This window comes from Mixophyes fleayi, chromosome 6, assembly GCF_038048845.1.
Source record: "Mixophyes fleayi isolate aMixFle1 chromosome 6, aMixFle1.hap1, whole genome shotgun sequence".
NCBI lineage: Eukaryota > Metazoa > Chordata > Amphibia > Anura > Limnodynastidae > Mixophyes > Mixophyes fleayi.
In genome coordinates this window covers 202,933,446-202,953,656 of record NC_134407.1, presented here as the reverse complement: position 1 = coordinate 202,953,656, position 20,211 = coordinate 202,933,446, and the positions used below count along the sequence as shown (strand labels likewise).

Genomic DNA, 20,211 nt, shown 5'->3' with positions numbered 1-20,211 from the left:
CATTGCTATGTACAGAGGGGGCAGACCAACAAGTAATTGTTTATACTGAATCTTGCAAGGCACTGTGCCATGTTTGTACATATGCCAGGGGCACCTGGGGTTGAATACACATTTAATTTTTTACTTTGTGTGGAGAAACCCTTTGACTGTTGGATATTGGTACTGTCTCTTTAATTCTGGTGAGCATGAATCCCTGACCGAGCCATATCCTCTATAGCTGTGGTGAGCATGAGTCATTGTACACCTGTCTCATTAATTTTGGGTGAGTTTCGCTCCTGACCTGATTGGACCTTTGGAGTTTAACACCTCCTACTGCTACATGCAATCTTTCTCAGTGATAGAAGTTACTCTGGACTCCTGAACAGCCTGATATCTTCATTTACCAGTTTCTGCTTCAACTCTGACTCTGTACCTTGGCAAACAGCATTACTACTCCAGCTTTTTGGCATCCAGCTTAATATGAATTCTTCTGTGAGTACTGCAGCTTTAACATATAACTTCTTACATGAAACAATTGTCTGCTGGCTAGATAAGAGATCATTCTTCATCACTCTACCTGCTGATACTGCACTCAGGGTTTCTGTATTATGCTTTGACTTTTGCTGCACTCAGGTGATCAGGAATATTGGCTATCCTCCATTGCCAAGATTGCATCTGTGAGTACTATTGTCTACTATCAGAACAGTTACAATACTATTTGAAGTAATACAGACTGCCAGTGTCTCTGAAGATCTTTAAATACTACAGCTGTCTGAGACTGCCATTACTAGAGACTTTGTTCTGTGCTCATTAATTAGTTGTAAGCTGTTTTTCTTTTTTATCTAAACATCGATTATTCTGGATGCTTTCAACATATTCACAGTTGTTTGAACTTCTCTTCTGCATCTATCGTACCCTGAATTATCTAACAATGACTGTGACTTCTTGGAGTGATTAAACATTGAGTTTCTCACCTGCTAGAATGTCCGCCTCATCCATGAACTGAGTGCTAAGGAGCATTGCCCGATCTGCCTTCCTCTCTTTTAGAATGGTCCATACCTGATGTCTGGAACATGGGTCAAGACCAGCAGTCGGCTCATCAAGGAGCAGAACCTGGGAGATGGACGAACATTACCTGAGCTTATACTCTGGAGGTAATATACAAAGGGCAAAATGGCTACTTTGCAGTACAAATATACCTTGGGAACTGGCATGTGCCTTGACTCATGATTTTAGAGTTCCACAGGACACACAACTTTGCAAAACTCTAACTGAGGAATTGTATACCCAGCCAGAATGGGAAAATCGCATCAAACTGGCTTCAACAAGATGTTTTGGAAAGACTTGTGGGATACTCAACACTTGCAAACTTGTGACATCTCAACTGCTAACTGTCCCTATGGAATCTCCTAATACCCAGCAAGTATCAAGACTTCTCTTCAACAGGTGTTAATGGCTATTTCAGATTTGGAGAAGTGGGTGATCGCGATAACTAGAGAACTACAATCAAATCTTACATTAATACATTCAGCTCTGCAGAAAATGCAAGAGAGATGTGCGAAAATGGCACATAGGATCTATTCACTAGAGGACATTACTGTCTCAATGAAGGGGACATATCTAGCCTTGCATCCCAATTCAAAGTTTTAAAGCAAAAACTATCAGACTTGGAGGGAAGGCTCCATAGGAATAATATTCCATGTGTTGGCCTACCAGAGTGGTGTGCGGGATCTAATCCAGGGCCTTCTTGGAGCATTGGCTTATACAAAAATTTGACAAGCAAATGTTCAGTGGTTTGCAAATGGGAGAATTCATTGTATGCCTACACAATCTCCCAAACCTGCTGCCCCGCCAAGAACATTTATAGTAAATTTCTGTCATTAGAAGGATCGTGAAAACTTCTTGAAGCTAGTTAACATGGGCTATTAAAATATAAGCAGGGGGGTGGGATTCTTTTGTGGGGGCCACCTTGGATGTCTGCGCTTGTCTTGTGCTGTATTGCTGGTGTGGTGGTTGCTGTCCTTATAGATACTACAAGAGTTCCATTCCTGTCGGTTCTTTATGCAGTGGGGTTTCTTAAGTGGCGCAACTTGGTGCATTGTATGTGGTGGTCTACGATTTATGGCCCTATATAGAAGGTGTCTGTGGATAAGACCTGAGAGAAATCGATGGGTGGGAAGGAAAATCTGAAGGTAGAAATTGACTCTTACGATCTCTATGTGTTAGCGTGTTAGTTGATGACTACCCAATTATTCTACTGATGATTTATATTCCTCCCCCATTTAATAATGATATTCTTAGCAAATCGTCTGCTTTTATGTCCATTTCACCAAACACCCTTGGTGATTTGTATGGGAGATTTCCACAATAAAATGGACAGTAACCTTGTTAGGTGAAAGGAGTCTATGACAAGTAGTAATTCAGTAAACAAGGAAAAGAAGCCAGAACTTTGTATATTGGAGCACTCTGGATTTTGTTCATTAAATATATACTGATTAAATTTATATTAGTACTAATTCAGGCCAATCTACACTTGCCAATTTAATAGCGGAGGTTTAACAGACATTTGGAGTTTTAAATTTCTGCAAGTCAAACAAATCTCTTACTACTCTTTGTCCCATCAATCTTTGTCCCATATTGATTTAGCATTGGTGCCTCACAACTTGTCCCTTTTGGTTAGTGGTATAGAGTATTTACCCAGGGGCAATTCCGATCATTTGCCCTTATTTTTATGTGTGAACTTCAAACCCCATGGTGGATATAGGTTCTGGAAACTTAACCCCTTTTGGGTCACTTTAATGCTGTAATGGGAGGGTTATTTCAGGGACAATATACAGGTAGTCAGATTCCCGCGGTTTTATTGGATGCTTTCCTTATGAGTACCTTAATCACTAGAGTTTCAGGCCACAATAAAAATTCTTGACTACAAGAGACCCATTTGAACAGAAATGCCGAGACCTGGAGGTGGTTTACCTCTCTTCTCACTCCAGGGTAACGTGTCTTCATTGGCTTCAGGCACAAAAGGCATGGTCTGATTATTTACTGGACGAATCTAAACGGAGACTTCTTTTCCCTAGGCATGCTGTGTACGCTTAAGGGGATAAAGTTGGTAGTCTGATGGCATACCGGCTAAAATCAAACTGATGAACATGTTCACAGTGTCCTAATCTCTGATACATTTTATACTTATTGTAAGCAGTTATAAAGCTCTCAGGCAAGTTACTCCTACCAACAAATGATATTATATTTATGTATTAGATTACTCAAGGATTGATGCACCAATAGCACCTTTCCCGAATAATAAGGCCAGGTACAGATGGGCTACCAATGGAACTGTATAAGAAATTTGGGTCTTTCTTTATTCCTAAGTTACTTGAGACCTTTGACCATCTATTTAATGCAGGTGAATTGCCTCTATATTTATCAGAAGCTTTAATTGTTGATATCCCTAAGCCAGGAAAGAACCCATTCCTTCCCAAATCTGGACCGGTGCTTGCTTTGTGAAATTGGAATTGGTTCTAAAGTTATAGACTGGGAAAAAAACTACTTTATTCTGCTCCGGCAGCTAGGATGTGTGTTAATGGCTATTTCTGCAATTTTTTAACTTTAGGAAGAGGCACTAAACTCTCTCTTGCTCTATTCACTCTTGCTATTGAACCCCTGGCTCGTCTGATTAGTACAGGTCAGACCAAGCCTCCTTTTGGTAGCTACATTGAACATGTCCTGAAGTACAGACCTTTTGGGTAGGTGTCATGGAAGGCATTTGTAGAACGTGTATTACAATTCCTTTGTTATAACCTAAAACCTGTATTTTTGGAGTCTCTCAATCTCCCTTTGGAGCCTCTCAATATGGGATTCATTTGATGGCTCTGGCTAAGGTAGCTATAGCCCCGGCGTGGATGGTGAGAGCCCATTCTTTAATAGCTGGACTACTCTGGTGAATGAATGCGTAGGACATGACAGATACACTCATACCAGTAGGAACTCTATGCAGAAATATTATAAGGTTTGACTGTGATGGACCTCTTCTAGGTATGCACTACCATCATTATCTAATGATGTTGAGGATGTTTTGCTATGCACCCAATACCTGACCTGATCTGATTTCTGTGCTCTGTGTATTCTGCGAGGTGTTTAATCTTCTATATATATTTTTCTCCTGTCCTGAGAAGATGAAATTGCAATGTGTTGTTTGAGGAGAAATACACTAATATGATGTGAATGATTTGTATTTTTTTACTGTTTATTATTGATGTGATTTTTGTTTTAAGTACCTTGGCATGGGTGTAGTTTTGTTTTGTTTTATTGTTTATGTGACAATTAAAATTCAATAAAAAGATTTGTTGGAAAAAAAGTTTCACACATATGAAAGAGCCACATTTAGTAAAGGCAGTCCAGATATCTCCTCATTCTCATGTCTTCTTTAAGCCATCAATAAGGCTAAAATGAGCAGAAATTTGCACAGCCGTATATATTTACGTATTTATTTATATAGCCCCACTAATTCCGTAGCGCTGGACAGAGAACTCACTCACATCAGTCCTGCCCCTTTGGAGCTTACAGTCTAAAGTGCCTAACATGCTGTAACAGACTTACCTTCTCTATGTTCCAGCGCTGTCTCTGTTCGTGCCGAACCTGGCACTTCTGGGTAGCAGGTCACATGACTCGCCTGTCAGGGCATTTTTTTTTACTGCATTGGCTATTTAAACTCTGCACTGACACTTATTTTGTGTCAGTGCAACGTTGTTGCCGAACGTCTGACTCTCTCTATTGCTGCTCCTTGTGCTTTTGTCACTGCTTGCTCCCTGCGAGCATATTCTGCTGGATTCCCTGTGTTACGTTCACTGCCTGTCTAACCTTGAGCTGCGAACCCTCCTGTGTACCTAACTTGGCCTGTTTGACTAAGTTTTGCTGGATCTCCTGTGTACCGAACTTGACCTGTCTGTCTACATATTACTGGATCTCTCGTGTGCCAAACCTGACCTGTTTGACTATGCATTGCTGGATCTCCTGTGTACCAAACTTAGCCTGTCTGACCATTCTGTGTCTGATCACTCGTGTACCGGATCCTAACCTGTCTGACATTTCAGTGCCTGATTACCGTGTACCGCATCCTAGCCTGTCCGACCATTCTGTGCTCTACTTGGTGTTCCTGATCCCAGTGCTATCTGCGGTGGTTCTTGGTGAACACCAGGGAACTCTTTAGACTCTCGCCCCTGGTCTGCCAGCGCTAATTGGGATTAGCACGGGCTCCTTTTCCCTGCAGATCGTAACACATACACACACAGAGACAGAGAGAGACTATGTTCAATTTGATAGCAGCCAATTCACCTACTAGTATGTTTTTGGAGTGTGGGAGGAAACCGGAACACCTGGAGGAAACCCATGCAAACACAGGGATAACTCATGACCCCAATGCTGTGGAGCAGAAGTGCTAACCACAAATCCATGACAAAGACTGCTACACTCAAAAACTTAAACTATAGAGGACAATTACACAAAGCATCCTGCAAAATACACAATTTTGGTCTTATTGGGTCTTATTTGAAAATGGTCAGAATTTTGTCCAAAAGTGCCTATTTTGTAGTGGATTTAGGCAGGGTTTGGATGGGTCAAGCAGGGCCTGTTTTGTTGGAAGGTAGGTCGGAGTGGCTTAAAATATAGAAAACAGATATCCTTGATTGGCCCACTCAATCCTTAACCCCATAGGAAATATATAGCAAGACCCCCAAGCTTGCTGCCCATTGTCATTCCATAACTATTCGGATCAGCTTGATCGATTTTGCAAAGTGGAATGGGCAAATAATGCTTCATCATGGTTTTCAAAGTGAATGGAGACTTATCCATAAAGATTATTGGCTGTAATAGCAGCCAGATGTGGTCTAACTAAGAATTGATCAAGGGAGTGAATACTTATTACATTATATTTGAGTTTATTTTAATTGTTATTGATTTAAGGTTTACTATTACCTTTATATTTTGTAGGACTATTTTAAGTTGAAATAAAAATATAATTTCCATTCTAAATATTTCAGGCTATAAGATTCATATGTATAAAAAAGTCATGGGGGCTGAATATATTTTCAAGACACTATATAGCACCAACATACTATGCAGAATGTTTTCCCTTACAGAGCTTACAGTCTAAACTCAGGTAGAACATGTAAACCCCACACAGATAGAGCCCTGGTTGAAATTAAACTCATATACCTAGTGCTGCGACACAATATATAGTGAGATGTTTTAAAGAACCATTCTCTTTGTTGGCTGTGTAACAGTCATTTGTGTGTAAATGCTTCCATCAAATTAATGTCTTATCGATATACAAATTCACTGCATTTACCTGTGGATCTCCCAGAAGTGCAGTTCCAAGACTTAACTTTCTCCTCTGTCCACCACTTAGTTTATTAGCTTCAAGATTCTCACAATCCGTCAGCTGCAGATCAGATATGACCTTCTGGACCTGAACAGAGGGTTCAATGCTGCACATATCACTTACTTCATGTTGAGTACATTGAAACTGACAAAAAACTTTTATATGTTAGTAATGTAGGTGCTACAGATTTGTTAAATATTTCTGCAACGTATCTTTTGATACCTCTCGATCCACGTTGCGGGGAGGGATTCCTTTGATTTTAGCAAACACTTTTAAATTTTCCTTCACTGTCAAAGAATCAAACTTCACATCAAACTGTGGACAAAACCCAACTCTCTTGTGTATGTGTTCCAGATGGCTCATATTGGAGAGGTCATAGTTGTAGATAGAGGCTGATCCTGAGAAAAATCATGGTCAAATATTAATATGGTCGGAAAATCCAGTGATTGTGTTTTTTTATTCTCAAATGTATTTGTTATTTTTCCACCATTGTATTTTGAAGAAATTAAATGGACATCTATTCATTTCTTAATTTGTACATAATTCAATAGAAGATCATTGGCAATTCATTGTCGTTCATTTTCTTCTGACTTAAAGTTAAAAACCAAACGTATATAACATGACCATAAAGCTTAGCTGTTTTTACCGAATTCATTCAATAATAACAAAAAGAAGTGTGTCTGCTTCCCAAGTTTAATTGTAATGAGTAGAGGAGGAAGGCGTTAATAAAGCTCTTACTGACATAAAACATGATGGCTAAAACCTACAGCACACAAGTGGATAGGTTAGAAACATCACATATAAGAGGTTCAGAATCACTATCTTGTAGGTCTCAATAAACCAATATTGCACACTCTCAATCAATATGCATATCAAACCAATGTAATAATTAATATATGCACGTTAAATTAAAAAAACATCCTAATAATACCTATGCATAAATACAGAATAAAATAATGACATCTAAAAAAACTTATTTTATTGGGGAAGCTATCAATTATTCAATTATTGAATTCTAAAAACAGATTTAGAAATGCCCATATGACACCACAAAAACAGTAATAAGATTCACCGATCAACAGGCTTGTCACAATTACTTTGTTCTACAATCTTCAAAATGATGATTATTATTATTATTATTGATTACTTCTTACAGACTCATGTTGTGTCCCTCAACTCTCACATCCAGGATACCATCCAATTCTTGAATATAATTAATAATGTTGGGTGTGATTCATTAGTGATCTATTCTGCCGTTTTTTGCTTATCTTAAGCAAATCCACTCTGTGCATGCTCAGAAAAGGGAGATAAGAAGCAAAATCCACTGCGTAAGTGAAAAATTTCTTACGTTAAGATGAAAATCCATCTTAACTTCACTCCCCGTTTTTTCTTAAAAATAAGCATCTTAACTTTTGCACAAGATAAGATCACTAATGAATCAGGCCCGTTGTTTGGAAACTTATCAATTTCTCTTATGTGATGTAGAATCATCTCTCATCAAGAGGGAGTCGATGCAGTGTTACACAATGTTTTTGTTTACCCCATTCCCTAGGGAATACAGCCTAGTGCTGAACAGCCTAAGGTTGGTTTCTCATTGTGGCAGGGGGACCCCTTTCGCATGTCCCCCTGCTATAGTGCCACCTACCCACCCTGGCTGGTTGGCCTAGTGCTGGTTGCGGTGAATTCAGGGGGGACCCCAAGCATTTTACTTCCCCGTTTTCACCAAAACCAACACTAGCCTGGCAGCACTAGGGTTATTACTGTTTAGAGGATGGGACCCCCACGCATTTTATATATATAATCAAGGGCACTGCCCCAATCTTACTATGTTGGGGAATGTAACTCTGATACAAAAGTAATCCTTCCTCTATTTAGAGGTATTAGGGTTTTTAGTAGAGTAGCAATCCAGATGACAGATATCCATTAGCTGATACTGATTTAGCTCTGTTAACCCACTATTAGATGGGGATTAGGCTGAACAATACTATATATTTGCATATCTGTCACTGATTTAGTTTGATAATATCTATAGAAGATCATTATACAACATTTATTTACTAGAATTTAGTATATTCTGAATATATATATAACCCATTATTGTATGGGCATTAGACAGGTTATTAATTTTCTAGTTGTTTATCATAATTGACTGAATTTTATAATATCATTATAGGATCATCATAAATAGATCATATGGTTAGAAATAATTCAGGCATATATCTTTTTGATATAAATTTGTGCTGGTTGGATACTAGAAAGTGTACCCAGCAAATAAATAATCTGTAGAATTAGTTTTGATTTCTATGTTAATTCCTCTATTTGAGGTTGCGATATGTGTTTTTCTATGAGATCATTCTATTCATAGGACACTATATCCCTACTTATGTGATATGACCAAATAATGTTCTATTACTGGAATTGTTATAATATTTAAATACAAATTTGACAAAGAGCTTATTGCGGTTGATTTGCAATTTTTAACTCACTTTGTTTGTTTTGTTTTAATATTTCACTATCTTTTCTTTATTAGGATGATATATTTTTAATTAAATCCAATATAATATATATACACATTTTAACCAGAAATACATATAGTAATACTTCTCCATGTATCCTTGAGTGCCCCTTTGAGACACCTCTCTTTTCTCTTGCCCTTGATTATATATTAGGTGTAAGGGTGCACCACTCAGGGAATCCTCTATATCAGTGGTTCCCAAACTTTTGCAGTTCGCGGCACCCTTAGAGTCTCCAAATCTTTTCAAGGCACCCCTCCAAAATAATTACTGAGCAGTCCTGTTTTAGAAGTAGTTGGGTCAAAAAATTGTAATAAGTATTTAGGTCACGACAGATATACTTATTTAGTTGTATGCAAAAATGCCCCTCTGCATCCAGACACTCTGTCCCCTCTGCATCCAGGCACACTACCCCCTCTGCAACCAGGCACACTGCCCCCTCTGCAACCAGGCACACTGCCCCCTCTGCATCCAGGCACACTGCCCCCTCTGCATCCAGGCACACTGCCCTCTCTCACGTTGCCCCCTCTGCCCTCTGTCCCCTCCTCTGCCCTCTCTCACGCTGTCACCCTCCTCTGCCCTCTCTCACGCTGTCACTCTCCTCTGCCCTCTCTCACGCTGTCACCCTCCTCTGCCCTCTCTCACGCTGTCACCCTCCTCTGCCATCTGCCCTCCTCCTCTGCCATCTGTCCCCCTCCTCTGCTATCTGTCCCCCTCCTCTGCCATCTGCCCTCCTCCTCTGCAATCTGTCCCCCTCCTCTGCCATCTGTCCCCCTCCTCTGCCATCTGTCCTCCTCCTCTGCCATCTGTCCCCCTCCTCTGCCATCTGTCCCCCTTCTCTGCCATCTGCCCTCCTCCTCTGCCATCTGCCGTCCTCCTCTGCCATCTGCCCTCCTCCTCTGCTCTCTGTCCCCCTCCTCTGCCATCTGCCCTCCTCCTCTGCCCCCTCCTCTGCCATCTGTCCCCCTCCTCTGCCATCTGCCCTCCTCCTCTGCCATCTGCCCTCCTCCTCTGCCATCTGTCCCTCTCCTCTGCCATCTGTCCCCCTCCTCTGCCATCTGCCCTCCTCCTCTGCCATCTGCCCTCCTCCTCTGCCATCTGCCCTCCTCCTCTGCCCCACGCCAGGCGCCAGCTATAGAAATAAAGAAAGAGCACAGAAACTTACCAATCCGCGCGGCGCTAGGACCCTGCAGCCTCCTCTCTCGCGCAGCTGTCACTGACGTCGATATTCAGTGACAGCTGCAGGAGAGAGGAGGCTGCAGGGTCCTAGCGCCGTGTGGATTGGTAAGTTTCTGTTTGCTTTCTTTTTTCTAAGGCTGGCCGGCGGCACCCCAGTGACAGCGCCGCGGCACCCCTGGGAGCCGCGGCGCACACTTTGGGAACCGCCGTTCTATATTCATGTACCCTGGGAAATAGGTTGCATATTTATGGACCTATTTTAGGATTCATAGTTTTTTATATACTTAGTGGGGTTATGATTCTTTCTTCTTTGGATGTGTTGAAATTCACCTAGTTGTAGCGTACACAGTGTTTGTTCCATTATCGGCAATGAGGAAACTTGAGGAGAGTCTTAGTGGGGTTAGCCATTTTGTTATGACTTTCCTGAGTTTTTCCAACAGATTGAGACTGGAATGCTTCTAGTGAAGCCAGCGAAATAGAGAGTAGTTTGACTGTGTTTGACTCAGCACACATCCCAAAAATATTTCTAGATTTTAAAAAACAAGTGTTTTACTGTGAAGACAATTCTGTGAGAGGCAGTATTACATCTGTAGTAGTAAGCGGCCAAAAGACAGGGCGCTGTGTTTGACAGCACAACCCCAAAAAAAAGGATATTAAGTTGAATAATATTGTGACGCAGTGTCTGTACTGCAAGCTAACAATCCCTCCTTTCCTTATCTAATTGGGCATTCAGCTACAAGCTTTATTCCTGTTGTCAATCATAGATCAGTATAGAGATAAGTAGCATCCTAGTACTAGTACAGGCACTAGTAGTAGTTTTTCGACCTCTATGAGTAAAATGCAAAACATCCAAAAATCTCTTGCATGTGGAAATATTTTTATCCCAACCCTGACAACATTTGTTAAAGCACCTGTAGCCTTTTTTTAATGACACAATAAGTAGAGAAAGGGACGTTGACCATCTATGCACCTTCTCTCTGTTACATTACTTGCAGTGAGTTCATTCAAGTAGTTTATCAAAAGGTGGAAAATTGTGTATAGTAACAAGCAATCCACCATCAGCTTACAGCAGAATGGATAGACACCTCATGCAATCTTCATCGTCAACACCTTCATCATCAACCCCCTCATCATTAGTTCGTGGTCCAGCATCCAATTTTCAAATGCAAACTGACTCCCCTAATGCAATCCATGATTCCCAAGAGGCATCCTTGCGCACTACAGCTGCTGGTGCTGCTGTGGGTGAAACTTCTAATCAGAAGGGGACCCAGAAGAGTAAGCATATTTTTCAACTACAATTGTGAATCAAGCATTTGCAAGAGGAACCAATTATTACAGCCAGCATCCTGTTGCACTGCGGATCACTAAAGCCATGACAGCTATGTTAGCATAGAATGTGCATCCAATTTCCACCATCAATGTATCAGGTTTTAGCCAATTAGTTCAGGTCATGTGTCCACGCTACCAGAACAGCAATTCCTCAGTTGCACCGGGAGGTTAAACAAAAATCATTCAGTCCCTAGAAAATGCCGTTGTACTGACTACCCACCTAACTACAGATATGCGGTACTGGTCAAACAAAAGACTACATGACTGTGAGAGTCCACTGGCTAGGTATATCGCCTTCAGCAGTAGCAGCGCCTGTAGCATCATCATCCTTCTTCTCATAACTTCAGCATAGTGCTAGCCCACAATGCCAGGTCATTCACAGCTCCCTGTCTTTTGGCCACTTACCAGTACAGATGTGATACTGCCCCTCACACAATTGCCATCACAGTCACACACTTGGGGGTAAATGTATGAGCATGCGGGTTCTTCAACACCCGCGTGTTCAGCGTGTTCGGCGATTAAATTTCAAGCAACACTGCATTGTAAAGGGAAGTTTCCCTTTACAATGCAGCGCCGCTTGAAATTTAATCGCCGAACACGCTGAACACGCGGGTGTTGAAGAACCCGCATGTTCATACATTTACCCCTTGGATTTTAAAAGGGAAAAATATACTGTATATATTTTTTTCAGACCTGAAATTTGGCATGGGAAAATGAGTCATGATTTGGTTCAACTCAGTACTCCAAAATTTAGATCTGTTGGATTTCTCCAAATCAGAACCACTTATCTTTAATTATTAAGCCAGTGGATTGGTTAATCTAAATACTTTTTCTTGTGGTTTCTGGCATCTGGACATTGCAATATCTGATTTTGTAATAGATAGCTAACCCTATGAAATTAGATAAAAACAATATTTATTTATTTATATCTATATATATATATATATATTGTGGGAATTACCAAATGAGTGACTCCTTACTCAGGTCGTCTTAACAAATTGCTGTTTTATTTCATCACAACAACGTTGTAACATATCATCAAATGTTGCACAGTTTCCTGACACTAGTTAAACCAACCAACCATAGCTATTGTTTGGCTGCTATTCAGCATCGGAAGCTCTGTCCACTAGATCCCACAATCCTTTTATTCACAACAAACACACCACAGCAATCACACTTATGTCGTGCACCAGTGAGAAAAATCCTTCCTTAAGGTAACAGCAGGATTCTTAATCCTGTCTTTACCTTTCCCTGTTGAACAGGAGACCGTAGTAAATTACCTCCTTTTCCACATACCTTTCTCATTAGCTTTGTCATACTTAGTGAAGCGGATTCTTTTCCTGGTAAATATTTCCTTTTTGCCAACTCCCCCTCTTCTGGCCTCGCTAAACCAGGTGAATCCGCCACCCTACGGAGCATCAGCATTATTATGCAGAGCCCCAGGTCTATGTTCCACCGAAAAGCTATAAGGTTGTAATGCCAGGAAGCAATGTGTGCCACTGGCATTCACCCCCTTATTGGTGTGCATCCATTGTAACACTCCTGCCACCGAAGCATACTACTTTCCCTTGGGAGGAGTTTACGGCTAGGGAAAAGAACCGGCCTCTCCTCAGCCTTCATCCTCTGGAACAATACTGCCCCCAGACCCTTCCCGGAACCAGCTGTCTGGAGAAAGAACCTCTCCCTAAAATTAGGTAAGTAGGTGCTTGTGGCACTGCTGCAGTGCACAAGGCTTCTTTCGAATCTTCTTAGGCGACCTCCGACCAAGTTAATTTATCTGAGTTGTTCTTTTTAAGACATTCTGTCACTGGGGAGGCTCGTGTGTGCATGTATTGTTTTTTATATTTCTCATTATCCTCCGGGTGGATGATTTATTTGAAGTTACCTAATAAAAGTTATATTTTATACTGGATAGTAGTGCTACATTGTCCTACTGTCATGAACTACCGTTCACTTCTCCTCTCTACCTATATATGAGGTTAACAATTTTTAGAAGCAGCAGTCCATATAGTAATTTGATTTAGAACTACTTTTATACACTTTATATATTTATATATACTTTATATGTTTTTATCCAGAAGAGAGCAGAATATTTAATACCAATAATCTGCAAATCATTTGATTATCAATAGAGGAATAGATTTTTTTATTTGTGTGGCATTCTCTTTGAAGTGCTGGAGATAAAATTGACTATATAGTCCGCCAAATACCAATTCCAACTGATGTCTTCATACTGAATTAACACATCATTATAGGACTATTTTATTTGGAAGGAGAATTGGGACATTGAAAATAACTATTATTAAACTGACAATAATCAATAGCTGATGAGGCAATTTCAGGCCTTCTGGGGATATGTGAGCAGAAAATGTCTTACCGGATGTTGACATGCACATTCCACTTAATATGTTCAGTAATGTTGTTTTTCCTGCTCCGCTGTGGCCCAGTAAAGCTGTAATCTGTCCCTCGTAGATGTCAAAATCAAGCCCTAATGTAAACATACCCAACGTGTGCTTTATAACACAGAACATAACAGCATTGACACATAGACAGCTTATGGATGCCATAATTTAAGCTCAATAGCTCACTCATCTCGTCATACAGAATTCATTACTAAAATCTTCTTCTTGTACTAATCAATTGTCTTCTGTTATACTATTCTACAACACAAGTGACATCATCAACATGGGTGGAGCTTTTTTACAGTGTACACAAAAGGGAACAGAGCCTGATTCATCAAGAAATGCAAAACAAATGTATAGTGCGTTTTCTTTTTTTTTTTAAACGCACATAAATTGGACATTTGTACGTTCATAATTAACAAGGAGCATATCCGAAGATATGTCTGTTGATGAATACGGGTCTGGGTCCGCTTGATTCTAATAGACAAGACACTGCAGGATATGTCCAACACATATGTGGAATATAAAGTCCCAAAATAATACACAGCAAAAAAAAATAATCAATTAATGATGCCAGTCAATAATATAGTCATTAATGGCAAAACATTGAAAAATAAGAAAACGTGTTTTTTCTTCTTTTTTATTACATAAAATACATTTATCAGGATGTTATTAATCTCTACTGTGCATGAAATACATTTTACAGTTGCTTCTAAATGCAAACACATGTTCTAGCATACATACAGTGCCGTCATCACTAGTCATTAGCACTTACACCAGACCTGTAGCTGGTGCAAGTGATATAACAGAAATTCACTTACCCTTGATGCCCAAAGCATGACTTGGGCACTGCTACATGAACTTGAGCTTAGAACGCCCTTACTGTATATTGACAACATGCATACACCCAGTCCCCTCCCCATTCCGCCCCTGAAATCATAAGGTGGGGTAGTGGTCCTTTGCGTCCGAAGATGAATTAGACGTTGCGGCGTTCTCTGGCGTATGGTTCATTGTTGGGCATGTGCAGAGCGATTTACGCAAAATATCGGCATTTATGTGCCTTAATGAATCAGGCCCCACATGTACTGTAATAATAAATACTGTTGAGTAACTTGGAACATATGAAAAGGTGAGTTATGGAAAAGGCTCTAACAGTCTTAAATAAAAGGATAATGATAACTCTTGGGTGAATGATTGATGAGTTTGTCTATAATGCTCTCTATATAACTCACCTCTTAATGCTTCAACCTTTTTGTCTTTGCCACTATACATTTTCTTAATTTTACTGATCCTAGAAGATAACAGAAGGGTTAGCTAAACTGTTAACATAACAGGAATATTATTTGACTAAAATTGTTACATTGTTTGGCATCCAATCATTGTGCTGTGACAAATAATTTAAAGACACATTATCAACTAGCCATGAATAATTATAAGAGATTAACAGATTACTATGTTCATTAGGGGAGCAGAGAGTGTGTAAGACTTTGCACCTGGCTAGTTGCACAACTATCTGTAAGGTTAATTAAGCAGCTTATGTTTCCAGCATCATAACTGGTAAAATACCAAGTGTTAGGCTTGGTACACACTACAGGGTTTTTAGCCCATTATGGGGCGAATCACCCGATAAACGGCCGTAGATTAACTATTATCGTTCCAAAGCACATTGTATCGTTTCATTTGATTTGTAAACCAAACTAAAAGTCTTGTTCAACGATGGAACAATGTCGTTCCAATTCTGCAGTGTGTATGTACTGACGACCAGCAGTGTTCATAGATCTGTATGGTGTGTGCAGAGTCGCACTCTTTTCAGCTGATGGTTATAACAGATGAAGAGCACAGATTTGAAAGTAAATCTTGTAAAACATGTAGTGTGTACACATGAATCGGCATTCTGATCCAGATTTTTTTTTCAGTCGTTGGTAAAATTGTTAACGATATCGCATTGGCTGAAATTTTATGTAGGGTGTACCAAGCCTTAGTATGGATGGCTTCCCACAGCTCGTTCTGCTGCTCCACTCTAATTGGATGCTTACTTTGATTGAACCCAGACATCCTTAGACCAGCAACAGATAGTCAATGAGTAAAGGAAATGACAACGCAGAGAAGATGTTCAGAGGATCTAAACCCAAACATTTAAAAAGAAAACCTGATTTGGTGCTAAAGTATTTTATTATTTTCATTGTATAGGCCACCTGGTGGACACAGAAAGTGAAGGAAGTGTAAACAGGTGAATTGAGGGAAGAAGTGAATTATAAACACCCCTGTACACATAACCTTAGACAGAAACCTACAGGTGTACATTAGTATATTTTAGGGTTAGATGTGGGTAGGATTTGTAGTAGAGTGGTTGAGTATGTGCAACTCTTCATTTATACCCCATTCATACTGCACCAAAAACCCAGGTCTTGGTGCAGTATGAATAGTCCAACCCCAAAATCCCGGGTCTAAAATCCCGGGACTTAGACCCGGGATTTTGCGAGGGGTAATTCCCGGGTCTCACCATTTATACTGAAAAAAAAAAATGTCAATGTAAAAAAAAAAATGATTTTAATTATTAAAAAATACATAACAAATGTTTACTTTACTTATTTTCAGCCAGCGGTGTCTCCGTTGCCGGCTGTCAGGGGGACCTCTGGGTACTAAAATGATGTCATTTCTAATGGACTAGAAATTACGTCATTTTAGTACCCAGAGGTCCCCCTGACAGCCGGCAACGCACCGGAGACACCACTGGCTGAAAATAAGTAAAGTAAACATTTGTTATGTATTTTTTATTAATTAAAATCATTTTTTTACACCTTTTTTTTTTGTAAAACCCGGGTCGGGCAGGTGCAGTATGAACCCGCCCGACCCGGGAATCTTCTTATCTATACTGCCCTGTGCCCCGGCAATATCCCGGGTTAACAACCCGGGATATTGCCGGGGCAGCAGTATGAAAGTGGTATTACTCTCTATGGCGAACACAGCTAATGGAATGCCTCTCTACCTACCATGATTAATGTCTGTAATTCAATCTGCACTCTCTGATCACCCTGATTAATGTATTCAACCCAGACTGCACTTTCTGCCCATTCTGACTGCTGTATGCAACCCAGACTGCACTCTCTGCATACCATGGTTAACATATGTAAACCAAAGCATGCTCTATGCCCTCTCTGATTAATATATGAAATGAAGAAGGCACTCTCTGCCCACCCTGACTAATGTATGCTGATCTAGAAAACAATTTTTCCAGGGGCAATTTAGTCCCTGCCCCCTTTTTGACAGCTAAGGCTGTGGCCCCAGCACCAGCACCCAGAGAAGACACACCAGAAACAGTTGCTTATCAACATAAGGCTTGTATGAGCTAAGTGGTGAGAGAGTAGCAGCCAGGAACCCAGGACAGGGGAGGGGGTACCCGGGGTCTCCAGGTAAATTTGGGAGCTGGTCTATGGTCTGTTGCCACAAGAGGTTCAAGTACATCATAACTGAGAGCTTATAAGTGAATTGGAAGAGATTTGAGAGAGAAAAGATCTCAGCGTGACTGCATATAAAGAAGGGAGGGAGTCCCCAAGTACAGAGAGCCACAAGAAGGGGAAAGAGTCCCCATAATATAAAGAAGAGCAATTGAGAGAAAAAATGGGGATTACAATAAGGAAGGGGGTCACTGCCAAAGCAGTGTGGAGCCAATTAATAGTGGCAGCGTTGAGTGTCTGCCATATAGAACCCCCATGTCTAAAGAGGGGAGAGCATGTAAAGAGACCCTATGGAGAGGGTTGCTGTAATATATAATGTGACCCAGAAGGGCAGATAGGACACCAGAGAGGGTGTTATAGCTCAAAGGGTGAGAGTAGTGGCTGCAAGAGGACACTAGTGACAGATCTACCAAGCAAAACTGAGAGTGCACCGGACGAAGAGGGTGTCATAGCAGGGGCTGGACTCAGGGCATCATCTGCCCATGGGCCATTCCCATACGGGGTCATCTTCTGGATCATTGGGCTACCTGCATTTTATTTCCTCTAAAATGTTCCTAATAGGCTGCAAAGCCTAGTCTTGCCCCCTTGACTAAAATTTGCTAGCCAGGACTTGTGTCAGAGCCTGCCCAAATTTCAGTGAGTGTAAGAACTCCAGGAGGGGCAGAGAGAGCACAGTAAGCGTGTGTTATAGACCCTGGCCGAGGAGCTGTGAGTAACTCTGATGAAATGAGAAAGGAGATGTACATATTTATTTTAGTGTTATTTGCAACACAAGTATTGTGTTGGAGTGAACAGGCGTGTAACTAAAGAGTTATTTTGCAATATAGAGATGGTTGTGAGAACTGTTGCACTGCATCACCCCCTTACTACACCTGTGTCTACCCTCTAGATCAGAGCCGTAACTTAGAATTTTAGCGCTTGGGGCGAGAAGGACAAATGCCGCCCGCCCTAGCCCTCAATTTTAACCAAATGAACCTAAAACATTAATAAACTGCGCCCCCCCTTCAGCGTTGCGCCCTGGGCAGTCGCCCCTATTGCACAGCCTTAGATACGGCCCTGCTCTAGATACATTCCCCTAACACCTTCATATTTGGGAACCCTCTGGCTACTTATGTTCACACCCATGAGCTAGCAATGTCAGAGAAGAAAACCTTGTGAGGAGTTGTATTTGTAATATCCTACAAATCACAGGTATATTACTGTATGCACTCATTCAGTAAACTATAGTTTCCCAGAGTGTCTCTGGGAAGTTAAATGCAAATTGTGTTGGCCATTTTAGAGTGGGCAAACTGCAATGAATGAAAGGTTCCTTTAGATTCTTGGGGAAAAGGAGGAGCCAAAACGACTCTTAGAGAGTAATGGATGTTTTGGTGTGTGCTATGATGACTGCCTGTGATAATGGAGGTTCAAAAAGCCACTGAATGCTATTGCTTTGTCATGAGGGATTTTTACAGCTAAAGTTATAAGGCTTAATAGCCAGCCCATAAGGAAACATCTTTGAATAAATAGGAAAAGACCTAGATGGTCGGTGCCTATCAGATGTCAGCAGGACTCATATGAAGACAGATAAGTTTTGCTTTGTTCAAGTTATTGAAACAAATGAAACAACAAACTGCGTGATTAGAACCTCTGACCGGGACTGTAATATTGCTATTTAGAGGTTATACTGCTGTCTGAACGGAGAGTATATTTCAGCCAAATGTGCTGTATTTAAAGTTACCTGCAAGCTGACGCAGTATGCAAGGGACATAGAGAGAAATCATTTGTCACAAAAGTTTGTATATATTGCATCAAAAGTTTGATTCTATTGTGAAACTGCCTAAAAATGGTTGCAAAAGAATTGCAAGTTGTTTAACCCTACAGTTGCTGGGAGAGAGCTGCTTATTCCATTAGATGAATTGCTAAGTGGACACTGAGGCCTTTACACTGGAAATCGTTTATTGTGCAGAATTGCTGTTGTTAACGGAGCTCAGGAGTCATGCATGTGTCAAGTTGATTACTGATTTCACCTTGTACAAGTAAATAAGCTTCATATGTCAGCTACAACTTTGCTTAAATAATTTACCCCCTTGGATTTTGCATATCGTAAAGTGACCGTAGTCTACAGTTATTTCTTCTAAAGCATCTAACCTCAACAAGCTGAATTACTACTTGTTGCATATCTACTGATTTTTGTGTGATAAGTATTATCTGTATAATTGAACCAAAATTATTGTGATTGATTGGTCTATATTATCTGCTGCCGCAGCATTTAGTGTAATGGTCCAGTGAAATCCATTTCACTGAAGCACAGTGCCTAAATTTAAAGTGGGATATATTTATTCAGTGACCTATGTGTTGTGCTGATTTATATTTGCATATTGTCAAAACAAGATTCCTAAACTGTTATTTATTTTGTGACATTTTGAATAATATTGCATGTTGTTGGTATTGTGGCATTACTTCCTCACACTACCGCTACTTATCTGCTGCTGTGGTTAAGTCTTATAACACAAGCAAAGAGAATAAACCCACAAGTTTTTGCAGTTTTAGCCCTGTGTTCCTCGTTTTATTCCAACACTACTGGGGGGGGACCTGCACCTCTCTACCATACCACCAGGCCTGTAGAATCCTTTCTTACTCTACTTCTGCGGTGCCCACCATCCGCCCCATTTATACATTGCCTACCCATGCACCACCCCAATAGAGTTTTACATGTATCTTTGATTATTCTGAGTTTTTTAAAGGCATAGGTTGTGCAATTTACATGCATTTTCCTAAGTAACAGAAAAGCTCTCCAGATTGGTGGATTGATAGATTGATAGCAAAAATTACTTATAAACTAAGATTTGAGGCGCAGTCAATTACTCACCAGGTTTCAGGCTCAGCAGCTCGTGCATCTGCAAGACCATCCTTACATGGCTAATGGATATGCATTATAAGCCTATATATGTCCAGGGCAAACTCTGTGCACAGTAAGTCTTACTAGATTACTG

The 20,211-nt window shown here is 40.6% G+C and overlaps 1 protein-coding gene and 1 long non-coding RNA gene across 2 annotated transcripts in view; one reads left to right on the top strand and one right to left on the bottom strand.

Moving 5' to 3' along the window:
* LOC142095216 (ABC-type organic anion transporter ABCA8-like) overlaps window positions 1-20,211 on the bottom strand; it is a 108,733-nt gene that overhangs the window by 43,720 nt on the left and 44,802 nt on the right. Inside the window, exons 11-15 of the mRNA XM_075178100.1 lie at window positions 15,011-15,069; window positions 13,754-13,864; window positions 6,578-6,753; window positions 6,323-6,442; window positions 954-1,092 (exon numbers count right to left, since the gene is read on the bottom strand). Of these exons, the coding sequence (XP_075034201.1) occupies window positions 954-1,092; window positions 6,323-6,442; window positions 6,578-6,753; window positions 13,754-13,864; window positions 15,011-15,069 (605 nt within the window). The remainder of the gene's footprint in view (window positions 1-953; window positions 1,093-6,322; window positions 6,443-6,577; window positions 6,754-13,753; window positions 13,865-15,010; window positions 15,070-20,211) is intronic.
* The window catches only part of LOC142095218 (uncharacterized), a 62,447-nt gene that overhangs the window by 4,143 nt on the left and 38,093 nt on the right, over window positions 1-20,211 (top strand). The window lies entirely within an intron of this gene.